The sequence below is a fragment of the Copadichromis virginalis genome, linkage group LG5 (assembly GCF_057382275.1).
Source record: "Copadichromis virginalis isolate Kocher_CV1m ecotype Utaka linkage group LG5, C_Virginalis_male_GT1.1, whole genome shotgun sequence".
Classification (NCBI taxonomy): Eukaryota; Metazoa; Chordata; class Actinopteri; order Cichliformes; family Cichlidae; genus Copadichromis; species Copadichromis virginalis.
Genome location: NC_140622.1, coordinates 30,386,163 through 30,410,569, shown reverse-complemented (window position 1 = coordinate 30,410,569; position 24,407 = coordinate 30,386,163). Strand labels below are relative to the sequence as shown.

The following is a 24,407-nucleotide window of genomic DNA, read 5'->3' as shown; positions in this document are numbered from 1 at the left end:
GATGCAGTCCGCAATTAGAAGCAGTTCTTCTAGGATCTACAAGGCTTAGAGGTAGGGTGGAGGCAGATGAGCGCTTAAGTCAATTCAGTATTTGACAGGCATACAGAATATCAATGCTAGTGCTGCTGTAATGCTTCTCTATTTTGCTGGTGCTAATTTGGAGTCTTCCAGCAGCACTCTGTAGCAGCTGGAGAGAGTCTGAGCTAGCCAATACACCAGTGTGTTTCAAATATCCAGGAGAGCAATGTGTTGATAAAAGTCGTCGTGTCACTGAGAAATCGGATGGGCTTCAGGAGGCAGGTGGAGTTTTACAGATTGCTTCTCTTTTTGACTGGAAAGACATTTTTGAAGGCACAAAATAAAATGGACAAGATTTCCACATCGGAGTGTCAACCTGACTTAATTAGCTTAGCATTCTTTCTTACATTCACTGCAGTATCTGCATTGTGTAAGAGTAACACTGATACACAGTCGCTGAGCATAAACATTTAATCATTTCTCTTTTCTTTAGTTTACATGTAGATATACTTCCTCATGCCTTTTTAATTCTTCTGTCCTTTTTTCTCCTCGTATTCTCTCTCTTTTTTTTTTTTTGCCCCTCCTTCTGCAGAAGCGACGTTCGGGACGACAAGTCAAAAGGAGGAAGTACAATGAAGATTTGGACTTTAAGGTGGTAGATGATGACGGAGAGACCATTGCAGTTCTTGGAGCCGGTCGCATCGCGGCGCTCAATGCCACTGCTCTGGCATGGCAGGCTGAGGTAAGCACATAGATGGTCATCTGGTTCTTTCTTACTTTTTCCTCTCAGTTTTGTTATATCTATGTTATCATTAAGGTTTTATAATATTTAATATCTTAATAATTATAGCTTTTAAATACATTTTTGGTGTTTATCTGATTGCAAAGGTTTGTTGCTTTGGAGTCTTAGTGTTAGGCCTGTTTGAATAAAACCTTTGCATTGCATTGCAGCCTTAAGCTTCAGTAGTTAATCTTCTGATTCTGTCTCTCAGGAACCACCTGAGGATGAGGCCAACATCATTGAGAAAATTCTGGCTGTAAGAACAGTGAAGAAAGAGGTGAAGGACAGAGAATGAACACACACACTCGGCTTATATAGTTTTGTTTTTTTTCTTTATCGCTGCTCGCTTATTTCTCGTTTATTAGTTTTGTCTCTTTCTGTATCTCCATAGACGTCATCATCAGAGGACCAAACGGAGGAGATTGAGGAATTTTATGTCAAATATAGAAATTTGTGAGTACCTCTTTGACATTGGTTATTCATGCAGTTACATATACTGGAAATTGATATTTTTAGCTGTCACGGATGAGGCCACTTTCACTGTTGTATGTTTTCCTGCACAACAGTGAAAACATTCCTTTGCCTCTTGTGTGATCATTGTTGGAGGAGGCACAGGTTAGAGATGTTGTGCTGCATTGCAGGTTTGATGTCAGGTTAGATCAACTGTTGGCAAAATCGTGTGTTATAGACTAGATTAGAGTAGCCCTTTATTGTACATGTACAACAAAATTGTGGCTGCTCTGCAACGACTGTGCGGATTTAAATAATAAACAGACAGGAATAAATAGCAAACAGGAGAAATATATACAATCAAGCGGGCTGTATACAAAAATAACAGAAAGACACACATTAGAGAACAAATAGTGGTATTCACAGTTAGAACCGCCACTCTGTCTAATACAGTCTAAAACTGCACTTCCAGTAGCACTCGCACCTGTGAGCCAGCCGGCAGATTATAATTGCTTATGTGGTCAAACATTCTTAGATCTGCACTGCTTTCATAATAAACCATCACTTAATTTTCTTCCATACTTCAGAGCATGAAAGTGTGTACATGACTGTGTAAACTGGGCATGGTTCTTGTACATTTAGGCAGTCGTCACCATCGTTGATAAAATGATAACTTTGACTGCACGACAGCTGCTAGCATTGACAAAAAGGTCAGCAATGCCAATAATTAGGTCTTTTGACAAGTTAATTACTGGTTGGAGGGATGTCAGTTACTCGTCATCTTTCGTCTTACAACCTCGCATTCATTACATGAAAGGAATGTCGTGCCTTTGTTGAAGTTGTTAATAGTTTTTATGACATTTATTTGAAGTAATTCGAAGTTTATACACATGTGGTTCTCTAACAGTTGCTTGTAGCTTTGCATCCGTAGTCTCACAAGCACTCAGTTAATTTTATCCCCGAGGCTCAGGTTCTCCAGCCAGTCTAGGGATCTCTTGAGACTTTTTTCTCTCTCTGGGACCTTTTATTATAAAGAAAAGACCTAGAGAAATATACATTAGTAATTAAGATTGTAATTTACTCTCTGAGGTGATGAATAAAACATGATCAGATCGCTTGAGCAGTAAAACTGAGTCAGTATGAATGTTACTCAGTAGAATAATGTATTCAGAAATTAGAAATATGTAGTAATAGTGTAATATTTGTAGTATTAAAAAAAATCACCATTATGCATAATGCAATTGCAAATATATAAGCATTTGCATAGTAACTACATGGTATCCCTTAAACACGTCAGATACATTTCTAGTATTTGTCCATTTATGGGTTGAGGTTTATAGATTAAATCACGTATGTTAAACTGCAGCCACAGGAGCAGTAGTAGAATTTGTTTTGCCGTCTTTCCTTTCCCTTTAATTAGGGAACACTTTCTCAGTATTGCTGATTAATTCCAATTAAGGTAACTACTTCTAGCTGAAAATGCATATTTTAATCACTTGCAGTGCAGAAAACACTGGTTATGTTGAGTGAGGTGAAGGCTGTTCTCTTTATGGATTGATTTTCAACTGTTCACACAGTTCAAACAGGCAAACGCCCGATTGTTTTGGGAATCCACCCATAAAAATAGAAAACTGTACGAGTATTTAAATCATCTTCTCATGTGCCTCTGAACCACTTTCAGTGTTCAGGTTTTAGATCATCCTTTTGACATCCTGTTCTGAGCTGTTCTCACACGAGCTGAAAGGCTAAGTAGCTGGCTATGTTTTTTGTCATGTCATTTCAGTTCCTACCTACACTGCAAATGGGCCACTCTGGAAGAACTAGAGAAAGATCCCAGAATCCACCAGAAAATCAAGCGCTTCAGGACCAAACAAGCCCAGATGAAACACCTGTTTGCCGAGGTAAGGTTAACCATCATACCCTCATATGCTGTTCAGGACTGGATAAAGGGTTAATATTCTCCTTTTAAATGACAAGACAAGTTCATGTGCTATTATCCAGCTAACCATTTCCAAAGCTGTGTTGCCCATAACAAAATAATTATGAACATATAAATATGATTAGTTTGTGTATGTAATGAATGGGCCACGCTGCCTGATAGTTCACAGCACATCCATCCTGTGTTACTGCAAAGTGTTCAGGGTGCTTCAGAGGTTAACAGGCTAACTCCATCAGGATGTGATGGGGTAACACCCTGACACAGAAGCATCATTTGTTCTTAAGTGCACAATTTCATCTTCATGGGAGTCGACCTTGTCACACTTCATGGGAGAGAAATCGTTGTTGTTGCAAAACTGTTAGTAGACTTGTTTGACAAATGGGTTCAAATACAGGGAGTGCAGAATTATTAGGCAAGTTGTATTTTTGAGGAATAATGTTATTATTGAACAACAACCATGTTCTCAATGAACCCAAAAAACTCATTAATATCAAAGCTGAATGTTTTTGGAAGTAGTTTTTAGTTTGTTCTTAGTTTTAGCTATTTTAGGGGGATATCTGTGCGTGCAGGTGACTATTACTGTGCATAATTATTAGGCAACTTAACAAAAAACAAATATATACCCATTTCAATTATTTATTTTTACCAGTGAAACCAATATAACATCTCCACATTCACAAATATACATTTCTGACATTCAAAAACAAATCAGCGACCAATATAGCCACCTTTCTTTGCAAGGACACTCAAAAGCCTGCCATCCATGGATTCTGTCAGTGTTTTGATCTGTTCACCATCAACATTGCGTGCAGCAGCAACCACAGCCTCCCAGACACTGTTCAGAGAGGTGTACTGTTTTCCCTCCTTGTAAATCTCACATTTGATGATGGACCACAGGTTCTCAATGGGGTTCAGATCAGGTGAACAAGGTGGCCATGTCATTAGTTTTTCTTCTTTTATACCCTTTCTTGCCAGCCACGCTGTGGAGTACTTGGACGCGTGTGATGGAGCATTGTCCTGCATGAAAATCATGTTTTTCTTGAAGGATGCAGACTTCTTCCTGTACCACTGCTTGAAGAAGGTGTCTTCCAGAAACTGGCAGTAGGACTGGGAGTTGAGCTCGACTCCATCCTCAACCCGAAAAGGCCCCACAAGCTCATCTTTGATGATACCAGCCCAAACCAGTACTCCACCTTGCTGGCGTCTGAGTCGGACTGGAGTTCTCTGCCCTTTACCAATCCAGCCACGGGCCCATCCATCTGGCCCATCAAGACTCATTCTCATTTCATCAGTCCATAAAACCTTAGAAAAACCAGTCTTGAGATATTTCTTGGCCCAGTCTTGACGTTTCAGCTTGTGTGTCTTGTTCAGTGGTGGTCGTCTTTCAGCCTTTCTTACCTTGGCCATGTCTCTGAGTATTGCAAGATATCTCACTATTTTTGACTTTTCTGAGCCTGTCAAGTCCTTCTTTTGACCCATTTTGCCAAAGGAAAGGGCGTTGCCTAATAATTATGCACACCTGATATAGGGTGTTGATGTCATTAGACCACACCCCTTCTCATTACAGAGATGCACATCACCTAATATGCTTAATTGGTAGTAGGCTTTCGAGCCTATACAGCTTGGAGTAAGACAACATGCATGAAGAGGATGATGTGGACAAAATACTCATTTGCCTAATAATTCTGCACTCCCTGTATTGCAACGTGTCAAGGCAAGTCATTTTTGTGCATTTTTTTTAAGTCACTGTTGTTCCCTGGGAGCTTTTTAAGTACTGCAACAGAGGGTATCATGTTGTTATGGATGGGGAGAACTATGTATAGGCACCGTACAAGAAGAGAAGAAGAATTATCAGTGGACGAGTTACAAAAATGAGAAATGGCACTATGCACCTCTGGGTTTTTGTCATGGCCATGCGGCCCGGTTTGTGACACAATGCTAATGATTAAAGTCAAATTACATTTCAGGTGTTCTCATGTGAGACTATTTTTTAGAATCAAACTGTTTTTTTTTCTTGTTTGTTTTTTTCCCTTCATCCCTCTTTGTCTCTGTTTTTTTTTTTTTTTTTTTTTTTTTTTTTGTAGCCCGATGAGGACCTATTTAACCCAGACTATGTAGAAGTGGACAGAGTGCTGGAGGTAGCTGTTACCACAGATACAGAGACCGGAGAGGTAGGTAACACATAAACACAGACACCCTCCCACAGAGGTGTTTTTCTGGTTTGAAAGTAGCTATTACCGAAGATCCTCAGTGTGATGGTGCTCTCAGAATCCTGTGGTACAAATACAACATGTTTTTTTTTCTTTCTTGTATGTGGTTGTAGGAGGTGACCCATTACCTCGTTAAGTGGTGCAGTCTCTCATATGAGGAGGCAACGTGGGAGCTGCAAGAGGACTTGGACCCAGAGAAGATCAAAGAGTTTGAGGAGATCCAGAAACTGCCTGCAGACCTCAGACACATTGTGAGTAGACACGTAATCGAAGATGAGTACCATAAGAAAACTTGATGCAGCGCTTTAAAATTAAGGAGAAATTTTTTCCTCATTGTAACAAACCTCAGTTCAAGAACAGACGGGCAAGGTTGAGTTCAGTTGAGGAAAAAGCGCAACACACTGTTGCACTTCAGAACTGCTGTTTTTGAAAAAATGCTATATTATACCACTATGTAGCAGATGCTGCCTGATAATGGTCATGATTTACTATGTTGTTTTATACTGTCATGTTCTGGTCACTGTTCATTGGGAAGCAGTTTAATCCTTTTAATCCCTTTGCACTAAGATGATCATTAGTTCCTTTTCAGTCGCAACATAAGCTGTGGTAGTGTGCTTGGATTAGTTCAAGTAATAATATGTAGATTAAACAAATGTGCTCCATTTAGGACTCATTTCTGTGAATAATATTGAATTTGTGTAACTGTGTATTTGCTACAGTGGTTGCCATTTTTCAGACTATTTTTCCTGCTCTGGTACAGGAAGATAATGTCCCTTTTCTCTCAGTACAGTCCACAATGCTCCGATAGGCTTATTTATTTATTTATTATTTTCACAGCTGAGACTCATTTGAATTTCTGAATAGATATGGAGATGTGGGCGGCAATTCAGACGTTTTGAGCCATCTTAGATACATAGTGAGAGAAAACATTTACATTATAAAGTTAGGCTGGTGGGAGGATAATAGAAAAAGGGAAACTGCGCTAGTGTACACCATTATGACTTTATGTTTTATCTCTAGCCATTTCTGCAGAACAGACAACCTTGTCTGCCCACATCTCTACAACCACTGATCCTCAATTTTGCCTTTTTGGTGTTGCTTCTTTTTCCCCAATGCTAACGAGTGCAAACATGATCGGCTTTGTGTGATTTTTCTTTTTTCTTTAAATTCTTTTAATCCCTCACAGTCTGATTCGCCTCAGATATGTTCTGCTCTTTAACTATAGATCTGTTCTTAGCTGTTTAGTGTTAGTATAACTGCTTTGTAAGCAGAAGCAAGAGATGGCAGCGGTGTGACATGATAGGTTGTCATTATCCCAACAGCATATTTACTTTCCAAGGTTGAATACATAATTGTTACTTCAATAGCAGCAATTTTTTTGAGGTTCTTTCAATTTTTGGACATTCGGGAGCAAAAACTGAGCAAGTTATTGTAGCTCCTTTGCTATTATTAATTTAAAATCTAGTATAATCACCTTATTTACCCATTCAACCTCTATAATAGCTTCATTTTACACTTATAAACTGGCACAACTCACTTATCTTATTTCTGACTGATGAGAGGAACCAAATAATTTCATCATCTGATTATATCCCAGTTTTCTTGGATAGAGTTTTGTAATGATTCCAATCAAAAAATACAGCACATAACATGTAATAACTGTATTTTTGTTGTTGCATTTTGTTTAGTAATTACTGAAAAGGTACTGAAAGGGCAATTTATATTTCTATGTGTGTTTGCATCAAAGGAGCGTCCTTCTCCAGAAAAGTGGCAGAAGCTGGAGCGCTCTAGAGATTACCAAAATGGAAACCAGCTCAGAGAATACCAGTTAGAGGGAATGAACTGGCTACTGTTCAACTGGTACAACAGGTGAATATACACACTGGAACCATTCTAGTCACATTCACTCACTGAGGTTCAAACAATCCAGGGTAAATTTAGGGCTAAATAAAAGAAATAAAGCAAACTCTCATGATCAGTTAGTTGATTAATTAAAATAAGTCATAAACAATGACAGTTTTACAGTCAGTTAAGCTCCAATTATGCACTGAGGACTACGACTCACCTGGATGGCTCCTATAGGTCATACATACATACATACATATATACACACTGGTTGTATACATTGTTACTTCTCTAGCAGGCGTGCTCTGTGTGTGGGTGTGTCCTGCCGCTCTCTCCCTGACTCAGGTGCCACCTCTTTCTCCTGTGGAGCCAGTGCGCAGCTGACTCCACTCAGCAATCAATCAACACTGCACTATAAAAGCTGCGGAGAAGCGCTGCCCAGTCTCTCAGTGGGCAAGCTCTGGCAGGGTTGGAAATGTGTCCTCGTGGTGGAGTGTGTCGCAGTGTGCCAGCTTCACTGGCATGTTGTACTTCAATTATGTGTTGAGCTACTAGTGAGTAGTTGTCACCTCCTGCTAGCAGAGAAGTGGGTTTCTTCCTTTGAATGATTCATTAATTTTTTCCCTTTATTTAAAGCAGCATTTATGGTCTGCTGATGTTTTGTTTGTTTGTTTTCTTCTTTTTCTTTGATAGACAACAAAAGAAAAACAGGCAATTTAATTATTATTTTTTTAAACCCAGTTATTTTATTATTAGTCTTAATCCCCTAGTCCTTTTTGGGGGACATTACCTGCATACATAAACTAAAACATCACGCAAACACACTAAAAATCATGGTGAGCACTTCCTGATTGCAAGAAGCAGAGGCCCAAAATAAAACATGAGTGCAACTCCTAACCTAAACGAGACAATAGATGTACTGTATCTAATCTTGTCATATTTTATGGCTTCATTCTAAATGCATTTCAAACTAAAGTCAGCCCCACTGCTGGCCTGAAACAAATTAGTTCCACGAAATGTGACCCGTGTACAAATGTGGTGCAGAAAACCAGTGAGACTTCCTTTCACTTCAAAAACACAAAAGCACTTTCACATGAGAAACAGTCTTCCAATCTGTGTACCGTAAAAGTCAAAGAAAATTCCTGCAAATGCATGTTGGGATGTAAAACAAGTCTGGCTCTACTGTCATTACAGAAGCAAAATTTAACAAACCTTGCTTTAATGTTTAAAACCTCAAACTTTTTAAATTAGTTTTTAACTTATGAGATTAGAAGTCATCATTTAGATGAGGAGCATTTGTATGTTTGACTGATTCGTGTTACGAGATGCAGAGTTCACGTTATTATCAGAAATGTGTTGAGACAATTATGTTTACACAAACTGTAATCTATTACATGAAGAAGTTATTGTATAATTTGCACAAATGGATGCCTCTGGTTTTCATCCTAGAAAAAACTGTATACTAGCAGATGAGATGGGTTTGGGAAAGACAATTCAGTCCATCACCTTTCTCTACGAGATCTTCAGCATGGGGATTCGCGGGCCCTTCCTCATCATCGCACCTCTGTCCACCATCACCAACTGGGAGAGGGAGTTTCGCACATGGACGCACATGAACGTTATTGTGTACCACGGCTCGCAGATCAGCCGGCAGATGATCCTGCAGTATGAGATGTTTCACAGAGACCCACAGGTAATGTTTGACTGCAGTCATCTCCTCTCATTGATCAGCCAGGAACTGAATCAGCTGTGTTATGTTTCTCTAGTAGCTTTGAAATGTAAGGTGTGTTCAAATATTTGGTGTTTGATTCCTGTTGAAATTCCAGAGAGGTTGGGGTTTTGGGGCCTTCTACAGTGATATAAAATGTCTTTATTTGCTCTGCAATCACTAAATTAATAGGAAAAATTGAAATGCTACAGGGTCCAGCTTCTCCTTTGGGAAAAAAAATGTAATCAGTTCAACTTTGTTCTGTACTTGCGCTTGAAGCTTAGTCTGTAAGAAACCGAGATTGTGTCATTTTTCAGTATTTTATTTGACAAAACACCTAAAGGCATAAACACCTACATAATAAATAGACCAACTGAAGTAAAAATACAGATAAAGCCAATGTTAAAGTTGGGAGACGGCGCAGAGTCTTTGGATTGATGATTTTTCGTGGTCGGTCAAATGAGTTATCGCAGTTGTAGAGTAAATTTTTATTGCTCATAAATAACTGCAATGTTGTTAAACATCTACCTCAGTATTTATTTATCTGACTCTGTTAAACAGCAGATGTTTTTGTTTATGATTTTCAGCTTGTGTTTAAATCAATAAAAATTATACCATTCAGTTGCTAAACACCCGTTCGCTTTCACTCGGCTTGTACACATAACAGTGTTGCATCAGGGTTCTTATTGCTTCTTATTTATGTATAACAGAGAATTATCATTACTATAGTGTATGCGTTTATTATGCAAGCTTTAATTTTTATCTCCGCAGATATCCGAGGGGCTTGAATACTAAGTTTAGTCATGTGAGCCTAATGCAGCTGTGTAGCAGTTTCTGTTGTTTGAGGCATTCTTTATTCTATTTCTTAGTCAGCAAAAGTTCTATAATGTCCACCCCTGAAATACCAAATATGCGTTTTCCTTTTCTTTTTTTATAACAAGGGCAGAGAGACAAGTGTATCAGAGGCAGCAAAGAAAACTGGGATCAAAACTGAACCACAGATGTGATATTGACATGAACCTTTTGATTATCTTGATCCTGAAATATGAAGTTTATATTCTCACCCTTCCCTCTCTCACAGGGTAACACTATCCCAGGTGTGCTTAAGTTTCATGGGCTGATCACCACTTTCGAGATGATCATGGCTGATTGTCCAGAGCTGAGAAAGCTGCACTGGCGCTGTGTGGTGATCGATGAAGCCCACCGGCTAAAAAACAGGAACTGCAAACTGCTTGAGGGTCTCAAACTCATGAACCTGGTCAGTCTGTGTGTGCTATATAAAATAAAATAAAAAAGGCTGTTGTTTTAGTGCTGAAATGTAGTCTTATTTATCCCATTGTTTTTTTTTTTTTTTTTTGGTTTTTTTTTTTAGATGAACTCAGCAGATTATGTGTGTATTTCGTTGTTATTTTATTTCTTCAGTATATTGTACATATTCCAACAGGAACACAAGGTCCTGCTGACAGGAACCCCTCTGCAAAACTCAGTGGAGGAGTTGTTTAGTCTGCTGAACTTCCTGGAGCCACTACAGTTCCCTTCAGAAAGCACATTTCTCGAAGAATTTGGAGACCTCAAGACTGACGAACAGGTATGCACAGTTTACAGTTTTCCTCCATTCTAGATTTTAACCAAGAAAAATGAAAATTTTGACGTCGTGTGCTAACATTGCTGTTCTCTCCGGCCCATCTTGCCTTTCGCTCTGTTTATTTTTTCCTCTTACTGAGCATCGCATTCACACTTTGTCTAATTTCTCCAAAAGGTGAAGAAGCTTCAGGCCATTCTGAAACCCATGATGCTAAGAAGACTGAAAGATGACGTGGAGAAAAATCTCGCACCTAAAGAAGAGACGATTATAGAGGTACGGCTGTGTTTTCATGTGTGCTTGATATAGAAATGTAAGATGGGAGTAATGCTCCTATTTTTACAGTTCTCTGAGCTCTTTGCTGGGAAATATTTTTATCTTGCTGCATTCTGTTATGGCTGAATGATTCATCAAACATTACTGATGAAAGCTTCATTCACTTGGCAACAATACTGAATCCAGCAATTACACTTATTTTTATCAGTATTATTAGTCTTTATTAGTCTCTTAAAACACAACTAAATTAAAATGAAATTAAAATGAAGTTGTCAGTTAATTAAAATGAGTGTTCATCTGTGATGAGTGTCTGGTCTTGTTTCCTCTGGGTGCTCCAGTTTCCTTTCATATTCCAAACACATACAGATACAGCCACTTAAAATGGCCACCGCATCGCTGACAGGACCATGATGGATGTCTGTTGGAATTCTTGACCGATTGTCGACTGATAGATAACCGTAATGATATACCCTGCCTGTAACAGAATAGAATAGAATTCAACTTTATTGTCATTGCACATGCACAGGTACAGACGATGCAAACACGATTGTAACTCCCATAAGCAGTATTTAGGAAAACCAGTGGTAATTTCTTAAGTATCCACCAGGGGGAGCAGCGTGGAGGCGCATTCATTTACAGAGCCGCTACACACGTTTTCAAACATTTTGCGCTGTGAAAGAGAAAGTCCAACTTCAACAACAGGTATGAGTCCCGCAAAAAAGCGTTCAACCCGCAGTCTTTATTTAGTTAGTTATAAGTGCAAAAACTCTATGTGCTGATAGATAGGCGAGAATTTACAGTCATTAACGTTCAACCTGATGTGCGACTATACAAACGGCGCTCTCAGCCCCAACAGATTTTTATTTTTTTTTTAAATATGCAATTTAGATTATTAGCAGCTGATACACATTTTATATATTTTGTATAATTACAAATAATTTGTAATTTTATTTTATTTTTTTTCTGAACTTTATGACAAAGTTAAAATGAGGGATTTTTGCTCTCCTCATTTTAGTGCTTGTTGTTCAGCTGCTGAGATTCATTTGCATATTGCCACCTCTTAATGATGAGAAATAAGAGCCCCCCCACCCCCAGCTCTGCCTGTCTGTAAAACCTTCTTAGTGAATGCCATTGATGTGTTTTGTCCTTTTATAAAGTTAATCACAAAAGATTTGTCGGCGCTTACTGTTAAAATCTGTTTTCCACAGTAGCCATATTAAAACTGCTGTTGATACATCTGCAAACCTTGTGACATCATGTTAAATTATTAACAGTGTAACTTAAAAATGTAAGTAATTTCTACTTTATAGGATGATCTGTCAAGTCAGAACATGCTTGTTTAAATTCGTTGAGGTCCGCACAGAGAAAACAGTTTTCAGTGCAAGTCCGCGTTTGTGAAAACAACGACATCAGAATTTTTTTTTTATCTTGGGGTAACTGAGCGCATGTCTCTATTGTCTCTACTGTTACAACAGGATGTATGACAAAGAGGAAAATAAGAGAAAGCATCAATAGGTCCCCTTGAAGATTTCTTCTCCATAACACTGACACACAGCACGCTATATCGGCTTGTGTCATTACTTAACAGCTGCTTAAAAAAAAGAAACACAATTTTAAATGGATGCTTTTTTTCTTTCCCGTCTTCTTTTCAGGTTGAGCTGACCAACATTCAAAAGAAATACTACCGAGCCATCTTGGAGAAGAACTTCTCTTTCCTGTCCAAAGGAGCAAACCAGCACAACATGCCCAACCTCATTAACACCATGATGGAGCTTCGCAAGTGCTGCAACCACCCTTACCTTATCACAGGTGAGAGCAAACATGCAAGCACTCACAGATTGTTATTCATTATTCATAGTCAAGCAGTTGTTCACCCACTCCCTCACTCTCCACTCCCACACTCATTGACCTTGTGTGCATGAATCTGCCTCCTTTGTTTTATGTACACATCTTTGATAACAGAATTATTTATTGAATTTATTACTTATTAATGTATTAGCACAATATATTTACAATACCATGTTGTCAGCTAACAGCGAGTCAAAACAGTTTAGAAAGAAACCATGAGTGCGAGAGGTAGCTGTGTTGAAGCGTAGTGCCATGCACCCAGATTCTGGGTGTTTTTCCTTTCAAGCATAGAATGCTTAAATAAAATAAATGTACCTTGGTTTGCCTTGACTTGCTTTACCTTTGCCTTCTTTTGTTTTTCTAGGAGCTGAAGAGAAGATTCTGGAAAGTTTCAAGAAGAGCCACAGTCCAGAAGCACCAGACTTCCAGCTGCAGGCCATGATCCAGGCAGCCGGTAAACTGGTGCTGATCGATAAGCTGCTGCCAAAACTGCTAGCCGGAGGACATAAAGTCCTAGTCTTCTCCCAGATGGTCCGCTGTCTGGATATCCTTGAGGACTACCTCATACAGAGGCGGTAAGGGGAAAGTACAGCAGGCTAGAAAAGAGCGAGGTAATATTCAGAGTAAAGGAAATGTTAGTCAGGTAATTTGGGAAAGAGAGAAGAAAATTTGAAAAGGAAAAAAAAATGCAACATTTTTCAAAAAGGAGAAAGGGGAAAAGTCGATTTACCCTCAAATCTGTGTTGGTGTGTTATCTCCAGCTACACCTATGAACGCATTGACGGTCGTGTGCGTGGGAACCTGCGGCAGGCAGCCATCGACCGCTTCTGTAAGCCAGATTCAGACCGCTTCGTGTTCCTTCTCTGCACCAGAGCTGGAGGGCTGGGAATCAACCTGACAGCTGCTGACACCTGCATCATCTTTGACTCAGACTGGAACCCCCAGAATGACCTGCAGGTGGGCACAGAGCTGCGTAAAGCATCCAAAGAAGCCGTCACAAATTTGCACATGCTGTATGTAACTGATGAGACCAGAATGCCTACTGACATACAAATGAATTTGTGTTGTCAGAGCATCATAAAAAAGATGGAGATCTATCTTAATCATGCTCTCGTTTGACTGTGCTAACTTGCTGCTTGTCTCATTCATGTAATATGTAGTGACATTTGTGATGAATAGTGGGACTGCAGTGGTTGACAAAATGCACGCTTGAAAGGATGCCTTGAATAATGAAGTGAGCATGCAGTGTTACTTGACTCGGAAGGTATAAGTCTTCTCCCGGCTCTGATGCAATGCCTGTTTCTGTATCTTGTATCAAGCTTTCTTAAAATCTTTACAGTTACGAAGATTTTTCATTAACGTGTCGATTTTGATTTTGTCAAGTCCCTGTTTTTGTCTTTCTTGCTGATCTGTTAAATGTTGAACAAATTCACTCTAATTAAACTACAGGTTAATGTGCTCATGCACAGTTAGTTTAAAAAAAAAACAAAAAAATAGAAACTCCTAAATAGACATGGTTGAATCCTCATGCTAAAAACAATTTCTCTTAACTTATAAACTCATTTATCTTTACACTTAATTCTGGAAAGTAATTGAAGCTAAATATCGATCCTTCCATTTTCTACCCCTTATCCTGGTCGGCATTACAGGGGCAGATGTACAGCAGACCTACTTCTTCCTAACCACTACCTCTAATGTGTATAAAAATATAGAATAATTATGTTACAGTTATGCTGAATTTGGCAAACGTTAGTCACAAGCACTGATGCAAACAATATGCAAATCTTACAGATTTAAATTTACTTTGATCTTTACCTTTTCTTTAATGATGTATAAATAGTCTCAGGCCCTCATAAAGTATTTTCAAACCAAGCTGAGAGAAAGTCTCTGTAAAATGTAATGCTTTACACTTCCATGCTTCCTACTGTTATAGGCCCAGGCACGCTGCCACCGGATTGGCCAAAGCAAAGCGGTGAAAGTCTACAGGCTGATCACCAGAAACTCGTATGAGAGGGAAATGTTTGACAAAGCCAGTCTAAAGCTGGGACTGGACAAAGCCGTCCTTCAAGACATCAACCGTAAAGGAAGCCTCAATGGAGTAAGAGATTAGTTTTGAGATATTCTTATATTGTATACGATTGTTTAATCTGTATTCATTTTGGTGTGAGATGGTCTGCTGTGTATGTATGAGGGAGAGAAACCCTCAAATCCTAGCTTGTGTCTGTTTTGCGACAGGTGCAGCAGCTTTCAAAGATGGAAGTGGAGGATTTGTTGAAAAAAGGAGCATATGGAGCCTTAATGGATGAAGAAGACGAGGGCTCCAAATTTTGTGAAGAAGACATTGATCAGATACTTCAGAGGAGAACTCAGACAATCACCATCCAGTCTGAAGGGAAAGGCTCCACGTTCGCTAAGGTGGAAATTCTTAAACAACATTAAACTCCTTAAAGCCTAAAACTTAAAAAAGGCTGCACACTGGAGGGATTTTTAGGGTCTCAAATGGTGTTTTAATTCGGCCCCATAGTCTAGGTGGTGTTCACAAGCTCTGAAAGCGGAATACTTTAAATAGTTTGGCGTGAAGATCAAATGTCTTAGTACAAAATATTTGTGCTAAACCTGAGAAATTGGCAGCTTAAGACCAAACATTTGATCGTAAGCCAGCTTGTGTCAAAACCAAGTAAACATCATTTTGGGTCTTAATATTTTTTCCCCCCGCCTTCTGCTTCTCGTTCCTCAGGCCAGTTTCATCTCATCAGGTAACAGAACAGACATTTCTCTGGATGACCCCAACTTCTGGCAGAAATGGGCCAAGATCGCTGAAGTAGAGATAGACTCCAAATCAGAGAAGGTAAGGAGGCTGACAGAAAATGAAAACAAGACGGGATGAATGAAAGAAAAGGAATAAGGATGTGAATACTCTAAAACATCAGACTTGAAAGTGTGAATAATAGAAGGATGAAAAAAAACTTTTTTACAGTTTTACTGAAGTAGAATGCACACCTAAAACTGGAGATGTCTTTAAACTGTGTGTGTGGGGGGATGGTATTTTGTGCTCCGAACACCTAAAAACTGAAACCCCCAGTGACATGAGGATGTTTGTGATCTTCATCCTTTCCCTTTTTCCTCAGGGTTCTTTCCTTTTTGAACACCACCAGAGGATAAAACTTAGTTAGAACCTTCTTTAAAATACTTCATCCTGTTATTAGAAAGACTCATGCAATTCTTGATCAGAGGCTGTCTACATTTATCTTCTATCCAGGAGTCACTGGTAATTGACACACCCCGTGTAAGGAAGCAGACCCGTCATTACAACTCCTTTGAGGATGATGAGCTGATGGAGTTTTCAGAGCTGGACAGCGACTCAGAAGAGCGGCCTTGTCGAACTCGTCGCCTGGGTGAACGTAGCCGCCGCTACCTCCGTGCCGAATGTTTCCGGGTTGAAAAGAATCTTCTAATATTCGGGTAGGACCGGAGAGTGTGTTAAAGAAAACTGCATATGCCATATTAGACCATCAAGACTCTTAAACTCATTTCGAAAGACAAAACGGAGACCATTCTTTTTCCAAGCTGCTGCAGAATATCTCCTTAGCGGTGGAATGATTTTTTGTTTTAGGAATGCATATACATGCTTAACAGGTGACATCTAACAGCTGGCAGTTCATGGCCATTAGACAGCGTGGCATAATTAATAATGACTTAACCTTTATCTCATATGTTTTTTAATTTGGGAGCTGAAGTGTGAACGTAAATGAGCCGAAATACAACATTAAAGTTTTCAGTTTGATTTGTTGTGGAAAATTTTCAATAAAGTTGTGATCACACACAGTTTGTTTCAAAGAACAGATCACTGATAGAAATCTGCTGCATTTTCCTTTACTATCTCATTTGTTTCCTGTGTGCATTTCTGTCCGCCCTCTCTGTTCTTTCTAGGTGGGGTCGGTGGAAGGATATCCTAAACCATGGTCGGTTTAAATGGCACCTCACAGAGAGAGACATGGAGGTGATCTGTAGGTAAGAGTAAGAGGAATCATCATTATCGTCTGTTTGTTAGCAGTAGCCAGAGTCCGACACATCATGTTTCCTTTTTGTTGTGTAGGGCTCTTCTGGTTTACTGCCTGAGACACTACAAAGGCGATGACAAGATAAAGAGCTTCATCTGGGATCTGATCACACCCACCAAGGAAGGCCAAGATCAGGCACTCGTAAATCACTCTGGTTAGCATTTTACTCTGCACATGTGCTACAATATACAGTATAAAGTCAGCTTATGACCTAAAGATTGCACCACGTATTGGAATGTATAGACCAGGATTAACTACTGGTATAAATACAAAGTTAAATTGGTAGCATTAACTCTGTGGAGAATCTTTCTTTTCCTCCTTGTCTGCATTGCAGGTTTATCAGCTCCCGTTCCTCGGGGTAGGAAGGGGAAGAAGCTGAAGAATCAGCTGAATGTTACTGAGGTGAAGAATGCTGACTGGCTGGTCCATTGTAACCCAGAGGTGGTGCTGCAGGATGAGAGCTACAAGAAACACCTCAAACAACACTGCAACAAGTCAGTGCATTAACAGAGCTTTTTGCTTATCACTACTTACATGAAGGACTTTATTTTACACTAGAGTGTGTTTGGTGGTGTTTATTTACAACATACAGAGTTTACGACATGGATTATGACACCGCTTCTCCTTTCTCACTCCACAGGGTGCTACTGAGGGTGCGGATGTTGTACTACCTAAAGGTGGAGGTTCTAGGGGAAGCTGCCACTCAAGGTTTAGAGGGGGTACCTGCCAGGTATGATGCAGACAACGTATCATTCACATAGTGTCAGATCAGTTGGCACTGCTGACCAGATCTGGCAAGAAATGAAAACCTTAAAATGAGCTGATTTGTTCAGCATTTTGGTCTTCCCACTTTTTTAAGCTCACATTTTATCTTTTACTGTTAACGTTGGAGGGAAATATGATTGACTGGCTTGTGTTTTAGTGCACTGACTTGACGCTGACAGCACTGACGGATGGACTGTTTGTGTGTGTTGACAGTAAACTTGAGGTGCCGCTACCTGACGTCGACTACATAGAGATTCCAGTGTCATGGTGGGATGCAGAAGCTGACAAGTCTCTCCTCATCGGGGTTCACAAACATGGTGAATACAGATGTCACATTTGGCACAATATTTTGCCATGCAGCATCTACTTTTTTTTTTTTTTTTTTTTGCTGTGTGCTTTAATAAATATTCAGTTGTTAATTGTTTACAAATTTTTACCAAGCTCGACTTGAATTTGAACAGACTTTAAGGAACAAACATAGATGCCATCTGTTATTTGTGTGTGCAATGTGTAGTACTCTCAGATCTGTGTTTACACAATTTTTATTTGTTTATTTATTTATTTACTTTTTTTTTTTTTTTTTGCTGAAGATGAGAAACTGCTTTAGAATATCACTGGACACCTACCAACATTCATTGGAAAGGAATATATGTGTCATATGTTTCCCAGATATTGACTTTTCTTGGGTGGGATGGTTAAGCATATCAACCCTTGTGTGCATATAGCTTTAGATTTATTTATTAGTTTGGGTGAAAGAAGTAATTAATTAAGTAGACAATCCCGTTGTTTTTATATTAGGTGTCAGTCATACAGACCTTGAGACTGGTCTGCAGTCCCCTGTGTCCCCTGTAAATGTGTATCCCCCAACAGGTTGGTGATTGGTTGCTCGCTGTTGCCAGGTGCAATCAGTCGGAAAGCTGCACCAAAAACCTAACCGTGCATGCTTTGCTCACTAGCAGATTGCTGTGGTTGACTCTAGTTTGCATGGAAGAAGCCAACTTTCTGCAAACACTTGCCATTTACTCTTCCAGCTATAGTGAAACTGGAAAAAATGTGATGCAAACCAGAAACGGGGAAGATTCAGATTCAAAGTGAAGGTTGTGTTGCACTTTTCATTTACCTCCAAACAGTAGTTTGCAACTGTTTTGGAGACAAGTTGGGACTATCTGTGCAACCTACTGATGACCATGACAACCTGTTAGCAACTAAAAGCAAGGAGGTTTTTCAGTGCAGCACCTCTTTGCGACTAAATTCTAGCTAGCAAATGTCTGCAACCTCCAGTAAGCACATGCCAACCTGTCCCGGAAAACACACTTTTCCTTAGAGACCAGTGGTTACAGTGGGGGACATTGACCGCTCTCTAGGACTGAGTGAATAGGTTTTAAGTAACTGATTTCACATCAACTACCAATAATGTCGAGCATCCACTCACAACAGTTGATATTAGATACGTTTGCCTTGTGACTGATGCTTGTTAGATGGTAACTGACTGTGGCGTTATTTTTGTGCCACTATTCTGAGTGCACGTAAAAAAAAAATGTGAGCACACGTAAAAAAAATTTGCAGGTGCAAGTGTTGCATTTTGAGGAGAAATTTATTTTGAATGAAGAAAAGCTAAATTTGAATGAACAAAATTCATTGCTGCGTGCAGAAAATGCATTTCAGTGTTTGCTATTATCCATACACGCACACAATAGCAGCCCCTCTCGCTCAGTTTTTGCTCGCAATGTGTTGCTTGCGCTCTCAACATTTCTGCCCGTGCGCGCTCAACTCTTTCTGTACACCGTTATATTTGTGCCACAAAACCAGCCAATCACAGACTTGGATGCAAAAAAAAAATCTGATTGGCTGTTTTGGTCTCCAATCAGCTCGAAATGACGAAATGCAATATCCCAGAATCCATTTCGTCTCAAACGAGGCAGTGGCGGAGGAATGCAGAGTGGCGGAGTTTGAAATATTGCTCTTTCTGGGTCACAAAATAAACTTTTAAGATATTTTTATGAGAGAATGGTGCTGTGTAAACTTCAAATATCTGTTTGATTTATCAAAACATCACATATTTGCAAAAGTGCTCTAATGTTTTCGGAGATGCCAACACCACTCAGACTTCACTGTTATATTAGTTCTTGCTACACTATAACATGCTATGCTGAGCTTACTAAGGCTGCAGAGCAAAACATGATAATGGAGTTTTAATCTTTCTTCAAGAAAAAAACAGCTGATAATTGCTCCATTACTGATATAATGTATTGTTTATTAACTTATTAAGTGTTTGTTTTTCCATGCATACACAATGTGCAAACGTCCTGCTGCCTCAAATACTTGTTCACACTAGTAAAAGTGTTTTTCCTCTGACAGGATATGAGCGGTACAATGCAATGCGTGCTGATCCAGACTTGTGTTTTCTGGAAAGAGTGGGGATGCCTGATGTGACAGCTCTGTCCTCAGAGCAAGCAGGAGGAGAGGTGGCCTCTGACGTCGCTGACAGGTAAGGTACACGGAGACAAACACCAACACAGCAGACCACCGCGATTGTGTTCATAGATTGCTGAAAAGGTTTTTCGGGTATTCGGGAAAATTCGAAACATTATCATCTTCTGTTTGTTGTAATTTTTGTCTTTCTTTTTGCTGTGTGTGTAACAATGAGATGTTTATATGAGTACGTCGTACTAGATTTGGTATGTGAAACGATGATTAAACACACTGATCGTTTTGGCACAGGGACCCTTCTCAGCACGTTATAAAAAGGCCTCAAAAACTTACTGTGGCAGCTCACACCGTGTTTTGGTCGTGCATATTAAAAACAAATTCTTTGTTGATATTACCTCAGTTTCTATCAGCTGACCCTCAGTAACCTCTTTGTTTAGCACAGGGCCATTAATTAGCTTCCCTGCAGATCTTCAGCAGTTCTTTGTACTTCTTCCAGTCATCGCTTTTATTTATATATTTATTTGTACTGCTGGTAGTAGTGTTCACAGCAGGTTGCCAACACATCCTGTCTCCTCTTGTTCCCTGTTTGTATTTGTTTACACTGTCACCTCCCCGCTCACACACCTGCTTTACATACTGAGTGTGAAGATTGAAAGCACGTAGACATACAATTATAAATGCACAGGGTGGAATTAAGGTGCTTGTTATGGTGATAACAACCAGATAATATTTTTCATATAGCTTACAGACTAACACGCTCACAGCTATTGTGAGGACATTATCATAAAGTATTCAATTTTAGGCTCACCATACCCATGAACAGTTTATAAGAACTGTTAAAATCAGCTTCAGCAGTAATGTTTTCTGGTAGTTTCACTATACTTACAAGTCTTGCAAGAAGAAGCAATGCTGCCAGGAGCCGCGAAGGAATAACTGTCAGAGAGGGAGTGAGCCAGAGAAATAGACGACCGAGAAAAGTGTGGGAAATTTATTTTCTGGGTGCTGCTGCTGCCTCGGCTAATGGTAGCGCTGTGAAGATTAGACGCATACATTTGAACAGGAAGCTTTGATCCACTTCCTGAAGGTAATTGAAGTTGTCGTTTGCTTTGTTACCTGTTCAACCTGAAGCTGCGCCCAGCTGAGCACAGCGACTGTGTAGCAGGAAGATTTTTTCATTTCATTTTTTCATTTATTTATTCATTTTCAGGCACAACAAATACCTATATTGAACATAAAATACACAAAACAAAAAACAAAACTTGCCTGAAAAAGGAGTGGGACGAAGAAAACTTATTAAATCCCACCCCTATACTCACTCATCAACAAAAAAAAACAACAATAAACTTCCCGCAGCTACGCCCATCATTGCATACAGACCCATCAACAGCCCCGGGCAGATACAAGCATCTAAGCGGCAGCTCGCAACCAACAATTAGAGCCTTCATAACTGAATACAGAATATATAAATTATAAATTGCATTACCACAGGTAACAGGCAGTAATAACTACAAGTAACAAACACACATACATATACATACATATATATCTACACACACAAGTACATATATGTACATACATACGCACACTTTATTTTTTTTTTTTTATTTTGGAATCCATACCAGCAATGGTAAGAGGACAGACATTACAGAGCACTTCTAGTCTCAAAATGTTAACTCTGCAGGGTTCCTACAGAGCTTTGAGAACAGGATAGGAGAAAATAAATGAATGCAGGGAGACGATGTTACAAGGATGAAATTGTGCATGCAGAAGCAGTAGTACAGGAAATGTGGCCATGCAGAACCTGCACAGGTGTGAAAGTGTTTTGTGTGCTAATACTTCTCTTTATTGCTGCCCGAGGAGTTTTTGCTTTATGTTGAATCTACAACACACACAGCACAGGTGTGATATTTTTGGATGTTAAAAGTTTTTGAAATGCTGGTAGGAAGCCTTCCAAAAGAAACAGCAATTATACATAGAAGGATTTTTCAGGACTTTTGCAGAAACCTAAAAATACATTGAGGAAATAAAAATCCATGAGCGATCATGAACAATGCTTATTTAATTCATTAACAGTTTATGCAAGTGATCATAAATAATGTAAAATCTAAACATGAATTCTCATTTCTGTCTTTACAAAAAATAGAAGAAAATTTGGTACTACAGGAAAGTTCCTTCCAAGATGAATAGAAGTTCTTTATTCACAGCTAATAAACCCTTTTATCTTTTTAATTTTTTTTCCTTTAAGAAGTGCCCTTAATTAACCCATGTGCTGAATTCATTTCAGTGAATTCATTAATTCATTTTCCCCAGTAAAATTGGAATCGCATTGGTGCAGAATTTTAAATAAATGATTAAATAATTTGATTTAGAAGACAGTCATTTGCAAACCCCTGCGACAGACTCACAGTCTGACTCGCAGAGTGTATCCTGCTGCTATACAGTAGTTTGAATCTCACTCCGGAGAGGCAGCTGAATGGCCAGCGTGATGGTTAGTAGCAGGTGAATTTTTGAAATTAGAAAAAGGGTGATTTTCTAAAAATTTCACATCGTCTTGCCTGTTTGACAAATAGGGGGGAAAAATAAAATGCTTAACTATGTCGCCATAGCGTCTACCCAACCAAAATCTGCATGAGGGAAAAACTATTAATTTCCTCCCTGTGAAAATGCACAATGGAAATAGCAACCCACATTCAAAAACATGAACATATGCCACAAACATCAAATCTCTGCAGAGACCCATCTGTCTTTTTTCATTAGCAAATTTTGAAATATGCTGTGCACCAAAACATTGAACAGCAGTTCAATAGTAGCTTATAACTAATATCAGACATTAGAATAACCACTCTGCTCTTTACTGGGTTTTTGAGAAATTTGTGAAGAACTAAAAAGAGGAAATAAATAAAAAAAACAAACAATTTAAACCAGCATAAGGAAACTAAAGCAGATCTGTGTGGAGCCTGTGATGTGACTCCTCAGTGAGGCTTTGTTTTATTTTTCATAATCACATTTGTTTTTCTTCATTGCATTAATAAATTGCCACCAACAAAATGTAAGAAGATGTGAATTCATGTTCAGCTGTTTTGTTATTACAGTACCCATCACCCCACACACACACACACACACACACACACACACACACACACACACACACACACACACACGTGTGCCATACAAAATGTTTTTTTTTACATCTTATCACATTGTCACTGCTCATAGGCTGTTTGTTGTTGTGCTTCGTTAACATCTTTTTCTTCTTCTGTCATCGTGTTTTCCTGCCTGTATTTACTTTTTTTTTTTAATCTGTTGTCCTAGACTGCACATTTACTCTAATTCATCCCCCGAATTCTGTCCTTACATGTGTTGCCCAGTCGTATATGGTAGAAGCTCACTAGGATATTGTTATTAACGCTTTTCTCCTCTATGTTTTTGTTTCTCTTGTCAGCGCATGCAAAACTGAGGAGACGAAGGATGATCCTGAAAACAAACCAGATGGAGGAGAAGATAGAGACGAGAGCAGCAAGGTGAAGTAAAAGCTCTCCTGAGACTATATTAGTGATATGTTTTTTGTTGTCTTCTCTTCCTCTCTCGCTCTGCACCATGCCACAGACAACTTGAGATTTCTTTGAATACTTTCTTCCAATGTGTTATAAAAAAAAAGGAAAAGTAATTTTGCATGGGGGAGGGGGATTAAAATTGCCTCAGGGAAGAATTTCTTTACGTTTTGGACATTTGCAAGCTGAATACTTGCATGGCTACTAGGTACTATTAAAATAAAATGGTTGAGTTAATGGTGCATTTTTAAACGCTCTAATACATTTGACAGCAGAACAGATAATTTTTTCCAAATGCAAAAATCTCATCTCTAGGTTTTTATTGCTTACTGAGTCAGGTTTCATTTGGCAAGTCCAGCGTGACTAACATAAACTCCAAAATGAAAGTTTAACCTCTGAATATAAAAGCTGTCGACCATCTCAAAACATGAATTCCAAAAATATTTTTTGGCTTAAGATCAGTTTTTGTCAATCTGTAGAAACCTGGCATTCACAGGGAATGTGTCTTTGTGATATGATCATATAGTCCATTTCAATAGTTCATAGTTTAATAACAGCGTGGTATTGCATTCATTATCATTTATTTTACTCCTCAGCCAAAACGGCTGACGGGGTACTGCCGTTGTTGCAGCCAGGACATCCATGATTGTAAATGCTATAACTCGAGAAGCAGGGCGACATAAAAGTTTCAAATTGATACCATAGGTGCATCTACTAAAAATCTCGGATGAATTTGAATCTTTGACTTAGAGGTTGAGGTCACAGAGGTCAAGTTTTCTAAAATCTTGTGAATGTGATCACTTCAGAACAAAACAGCACGGGATTTTCAAATTCATACCCCGGGTGCATCTGTTAGGAGACTAAAGGGTACTACTGGCAGCTGCCACTGTTCTATAATTTAAATATTCTTACTGTATCATGATTTTAATTAGAATTATACTGG

General features: G+C 39.1%; 1 protein-coding gene across 1 annotated transcript in view; it reads left to right on the top strand.

Annotated features, from left to right (window-relative positions):
- Positions 1-24,407, top strand: part of chd6 (chromodomain helicase DNA binding protein 6) — a 99,887-nt gene that overhangs the window by 59,035 nt on the left and 16,445 nt on the right. Inside the window, exons 6-30 of the mRNA XM_085457273.1 lie at positions 611-760; positions 1,011-1,076; positions 1,191-1,252; positions 3,033-3,150; positions 5,273-5,359; positions 5,512-5,649; positions 7,146-7,267; positions 8,693-8,936; positions 10,033-10,209; positions 10,396-10,539; positions 10,711-10,809; positions 12,462-12,618; positions 13,022-13,232; positions 13,419-13,614; positions 14,591-14,755; positions 14,893-15,072; positions 15,395-15,505; positions 15,917-16,119; positions 16,588-16,668; positions 16,754-16,872; positions 17,053-17,212; positions 17,359-17,448; positions 17,697-17,800; positions 19,842-19,971; positions 23,356-23,434. Of these exons, the coding sequence (XP_085313399.1) occupies positions 611-760; positions 1,011-1,076; positions 1,191-1,252; positions 3,033-3,150; positions 5,273-5,359; positions 5,512-5,649; positions 7,146-7,267; positions 8,693-8,936; positions 10,033-10,209; positions 10,396-10,539; positions 10,711-10,809; positions 12,462-12,618; positions 13,022-13,232; positions 13,419-13,614; positions 14,591-14,755; positions 14,893-15,072; positions 15,395-15,505; positions 15,917-16,119; positions 16,588-16,668; positions 16,754-16,872; positions 17,053-17,212; positions 17,359-17,448; positions 17,697-17,800; positions 19,842-19,971; positions 23,356-23,434 (3,393 nt within the window). The remainder of the gene's footprint in view (positions 1-610; positions 761-1,010; positions 1,077-1,190; positions 1,253-3,032; positions 3,151-5,272; positions 5,360-5,511; positions 5,650-7,145; positions 7,268-8,692; positions 8,937-10,032; positions 10,210-10,395; positions 10,540-10,710; positions 10,810-12,461; positions 12,619-13,021; positions 13,233-13,418; positions 13,615-14,590; positions 14,756-14,892; positions 15,073-15,394; positions 15,506-15,916; positions 16,120-16,587; positions 16,669-16,753; positions 16,873-17,052; positions 17,213-17,358; positions 17,449-17,696; positions 17,801-19,841; positions 19,972-23,355; positions 23,435-24,407) is intronic.